Genomic DNA, 5,461 nt, shown 5'->3' with positions numbered 1-5,461 from the left:
TAAAAGGTAACCTTTTCAATTTAGAGATTGGACATATATCACAATGAAAATTCTTAGTTTTATCTAAATTGTAAGTATGCTTAAGTGCTATATCATATAGATGACCAAGTCTTCTATGAATCAACTTGAAATCATTACAAGTGTTATACACTTTATTCCCTAATTTAGTTTCTAGTAAGTAAAGGTTCTGGAAAAGATCTCCTCTGCCTATGATCATATTGTCCTTAACATCCTGCAATAGACAACCAGTAGAAGAAAATTGACAACTAATATCGTTCCTTTTGGAAAGTTTTGAAACTAAAATTAGGTTATATGTGAAACCTTATACATGCATAACATCATATAATTTTAGTTTTGCAGAAAGTCTAACATTACATATATGTTTTACATTTTTAGATGTTCCATCAGGTAAGAATAAAGGCATGCTATTTATCATCTTAACTTCAGTCATCAAACTCAAATCAGAACAAATATGACAGCTAGCATCACTGTCTACTATCCAAATAGGTTTTTCTTTATTATTACTATGCACATTTAGACTACAAACCCTAGCAAAATTTTGATTAGAAGACATACCTTCGCTGTACTTGTCTTTACATTTTCTTTGGGTTTGCAGTCCTTTTATGACTTCTTTCACCACATCAGCAATTTCAATGTTACTGAATTTAGAATTCTGATTTGATGATGATTCTGGTTGATCTTCACAAAAGGAAAAGAGGTTATTCCCTACAGTAGTTGCTGCATTTGTAGAATTTTTTATCTTCTGATCTCGGTTTCCTTTCCACCACTCCGGATAACCTATGATCTTGAATCATCCTTCTTGAGTATGTCCTTCCATCTTGCAATGTGTACAAAACATGTTTGTTGTTCCTTTTTTGTTGCTTCTTGTCTTGTTGATTATTCCTTTTCCTCAATTGTTTCGAAAATTATTCCGACTTCTTTGCTGATCAAAATTCTCCTTCATAGACATTGCAAAACTATATATTTGTTCATTCATTAAAGTCTGCACTTCCCTTTGTCTTTCAATGCTAAGTAACATTGCATAAGCACGATTTAAGCTTGATTCGTCATTCTGCAGCAGCAAACAGTTCTTGGGTCACAATCGCATGCTGGTAGAGGTTCCAAGACCATCAATTCATCCCAGAGTTTCTTGATCTTGGAAAAATATTTTTCAAGACTTAATATACCTTGTCTCAGGTTACTAATGGCCTTTTGGATCTGATAAGATTGTGGACCGTTGTTTTCTTGATATCGTTCTTTGATATCAAGCCATAAGTCTAACGCTGTGGTTGTGGAAGAATAGTTTGATTTAATCTCATCCGACATAGTGTTCAGAATCCAAGAACGAACTAAACAGTCCATCTTTCGCCATTTATCAAATACTTCTGATTCTTTTCGTACAACTAAAGATCCATCAATAAACCCTAACTTTGATTTTGCTTCTAGCGCTAATCGCATACCACTGCTCCAGCCAATATAATTTCCGCCATTAAAAATAGTAGTACATATAATCGCACTTGTATGATCTGAGTTATGCATTGTTAGCACATCATTTTCGTATTTCTTCTTTCTAGACATTCTTGATCTTTCGTCGTTCGAACTATTTGTTAGAGAAGATGAAAGGTAATCGCTGGAAGAAGAATCATCGGTGTTAATCTGAGTCTCTTCTTTGTCTTCTTGATTTCGATGAGCATCTAGCTCTGATACCATGTGAAGTTTCTGAACTTTGGATTGATTCGTAGAATTATGTTTGAGAAGAATGAAGAAGCTATTGAGAAAAATGTGAATGGCTTTGGGAGCCTTCAATCCCTTTTATTAATGTAATAAATTTGTTATAGTCCCTAAAATATCTATCTGGTTTTAATAAGGCTATAAACTTATAAGAACATATAATATAAAATATTAACATATTTTCACAAAATATTATATTTAATATAAACCAAAATAATGTGATCTAATGGGATTAAGTTTATGACTTATGAGTGTATTTATCATTAATATAAAGTGAGGATATCTAAGTGACATTTCTAATTTTATAAAGGGGCTAAATTAAAAATAACCTAACTATAATAACTAACTTAATGTTGGTTATATGTAACGGTAATGGTCCCCATTTGAAGTACGGACAATTCTTCTTTGCGTCCCCATCAACAGAGAGAGAAACATATTTCCGTACTCATTAAATGAAAGAACCATTCCATATAAGGAAATTTTAAAGGAAAGAGATTAAAGAATCATTCAATTCATTCAAAGTCTAAGAAAGAGATGATTCATGATTCATCAAATTAAGGTACGCTTCCGTCGCATTCAAATTTTAATTTCTCACACATTAAATTAAGATTTAATTAGAGTAATTCTAACATCTCTATCATAAGTCTGTTCTATCTATCTCATAATAATTCAGTATGGATTGATTTCTTTAAGAAAATTTAAAACATTATATTATATTTATTTATATTAATGAAGTAACTTAAATCATTTTAAATAAAAGTTAAATATAATATTATGAACAAATTGATTTCAATAAAAAAAAATCTAAAATCTAAATGTTATATTTGACGGCATTGTTTGATCTTTAGATTTTTAAGGGTTTTTATTCAAAACATTGATCAAAGCATAACATGAAAAAACAAAATTATAGAGTTATGTAAAAATTAAATACAATAGAATAATTAGTTGACTAGAAGATCTTCAAGAAGAGCAATAAGATTTCCATATGAATCCACAGGTTTTTCCGGAACTAATCTCTTATATCGTCATGATAATGGCATTGTGAAAAATCATTAACGGCCTAATTTCGTTGTTAAAAGTTTTTCGATTTCTTTACAAACAGATAGTCCACCAAAACATTATAGAGATAGAGACCCATATTTTAAGTCTCGCATTTTTAGTCGCCTCAATCATTGTCTTCCAATAGCCACTAACGATTTTTGGCATAACTCATTGTATTCCAGTCAAATTCTACAAAAGACTTCATATACTTGCAACACCGTGACAATATAAAAGTATATGAGAAGTCGTCTCAACCTTTTTGTAACACATACGACTCGCAATAATTATGTTTTTTTCATACAATTATCGTCAGTGATAACTTCGTCATGAATAACACTTCAACCAAAAAAGGAGATCTTGGTAGACATCTTAGACTCCCATAAATTTTCTTAACAAAGATTAATCGAGTTAACTTTATTGAACAAAGTGTAACAATATCCCACATGAAAGTTATTCAAATCACGCCACTACATAGAATCCTGAGAAAACGGGTTTAACCCCTTATTTCTAACCATGAACAAAAATTCTATCATTGGACATGTTTTTCTCACTATTCAGTCTTCTTCTATATCTGATATAGGTAGCAAAACCACTAGACCGAATGTCAAACATATCTTTGAACGATGCATCTCAAATCCCATGATATTATAATGTTCACATTATACCCATGATATTAGATTTCCAATCCCAACTAATGCTAAATGGAAACAATGGTAGTAGATTTGGGTGCGCATTTTACACAGTTATTTGTGAGTATCCGACGGTCCAAAATTGCTTGAACCGAAGTCTTGCAGTTTAGTGCGTCGAGAGAGTTATATATGTGTGGACACTAGGGTTCGAATCATAGTTGATACAAATTTGAGAGTGAGTATTTAAATGAAATTATAGTAGTATATGTGGGTGAAATCTGAACAATTATTTGTGAGAAACCTCTAGTCCACAATTGTTTGAATCGAAACCTTTCAATCTAAAACCTCAATTTTAAATGAATATGATCAAATTTATTTATTTTATAATTATATAAAAATTTATTCTTATAATTATTTTTTACAAGAATATTTTATATTACTTTAATTAATATAGATTAAACTTATAATTGATAATATATATATATATATATGATTTGAAATTCATATTGTAAGATATATATTTTATGTCAATTGCATTGTTTCAAATTACAAAAAAATAAAATAATAAATTAACTTTTACTTAGCAGATATTTATAATATATGTATAATATATTTATATTAAATAATTAATAAGAGTTAGACTTATTGGTTATTATTAGTTAATGTATTAACTTTTAAAACACAGATAAATATATATATATAATAACAATGCTTAATTTCAAATTATCTAAGCACAATTACTTTTATTTTATTTTATTTTGTAAGATTATCGAGTTGAATAGTTAATTCGTTCGTCCATATAAAATTTAAAAAGATTAAATTAAAAAAATAAAAACAAAAATAATATACAAGTCTCAAACTTACCACATAACCATATAACCATAAATTTTAACCAACTAAGTTACTAATCTAATAAAACTTCAAATTTAAATTCAACCAAATTTTTAATAAATTTGTAATTGTGTTTATACAATTTATAATTTCTTATAAAAATATTAAGACCTAAATTGTGTTTATGAATTAGATAATACATTATTGTTTTGAATCTTTATTTGAGTATGACTGAAAATGGATAAAATGTTGGTCAATATACAAATTAATCCGCGAGTTAAAAATACTTAAATAAAAATATATATAATACATAGAATTATAAATTAAATTCAATAATGATAAATAATTTATTAGTTAAAGTGTTCAAATTTCACACTGAAATTAGAGTTTGAATTCGATACGATCAACATTTAAACGAGGAGTGTGTTTAAATGACAATGAATTACAGTAGTGTGCTGATGATTATGTATGATGATACTTGTATGTATGTAACAAATATGATAGAATTGAATTGCATATTTTAATTATAAGTTGGTTTTTTTAATATATAAAATGATAAAAATTTCTTAAGATCTAAATTATGTTTTATGAATTAAATAATACATCAGTTCATATCAATAACATTATAATTTAATTAATGTGTTTTTTTTTTTTTGTGATAGAGGTTTAATCCTCACTTTTGTTTAGTTCATATCAATAACATTATAATTTAATTAATGTGTTTTTTTGTGATAGAGGTTTAATCCTCACTTTTGTTTTGGATCTTAATTTGAGTGTAAATATGTAAATACATAGTATGGATAACTTGTTGGTCAATATAAATATTAATCAGTTAATCAAAAGATAAATACAATATATATATATATAATTATATAATTATTAATTGTATTCAACCATTACAAGTAATTTATGATTATAATGCTCACATTATACATAGAGTATATTTTAAATCCCAACTAATGCTAAAGGGTATGAGTGTGAATTTTACGGAATTATTTGTGAGAAACCGTCGTCCAAAATTGCTTAAACAAAAGTCTTACAGTTTGGTGCATCGAGAGAATTATATGTGCGGAGACTAGGGTTCGAATCCCATTTATACTAACTTGAGAGTGAGTATTTAAACGACAATTATAGTAGTATATGTGGGTGAAATCTGACTAATTATTTGTGAGAAACCGCTAGTCCACAATTGCTTGAATCGAAGCCTTCCCATCTAAAATCTCAATTCT

General features: G+C 28.0%; 1 protein-coding gene across 1 annotated transcript; it reads right to left on the bottom strand.

Annotated features, from left to right (window-relative positions):
- Window positions 1-224: 224 nt before the first annotated feature.
- Window positions 225-1,710, bottom strand: LOC124920751. Its single transcript, XM_047461306.1, has 3 exons — window positions 1,188-1,710; window positions 577-699; window positions 225-232 (listed from the first exon to the last, which is right to left on the bottom strand). Exons 1-3 carry the CDS (start codon window positions 1,708-1,710, stop codon window positions 225-227), a joined length of 654 nt encoding a protein of 217 aa, XP_047317262.1.
- Window positions 1,711-5,461: the final 3,751 nt, after the last annotated feature.

Source organism: Impatiens glandulifera, chromosome 1 (assembly GCF_907164915.1).
Source record: "Impatiens glandulifera chromosome 1, dImpGla2.1, whole genome shotgun sequence".
NCBI classification, from domain to species: Eukaryota; Viridiplantae; Streptophyta; class Magnoliopsida; order Ericales; family Balsaminaceae; genus Impatiens; species Impatiens glandulifera.
Note: the sequence above shows the minus strand (reverse complement) of the source record. Positions and strands in the feature narration are given on the sequence as shown.

Excerpts from the sequence above, each read along its gene's own strand:
- LOC124920751 (XM_047461306.1), bottom strand. The coding sequence starts at position 1,710 with ATGGTATCAGAGCTAGATGCTCATCGAAATCAAGAAGACAAAGAAGAG. Across the intron at positions 700-1,187 it reads CATTAGTAACCTGAGACAAG|ATCAACCAGAATCATCATCA; the intron begins GTATATTAAGTC and ends CCTTTTGTGAAG.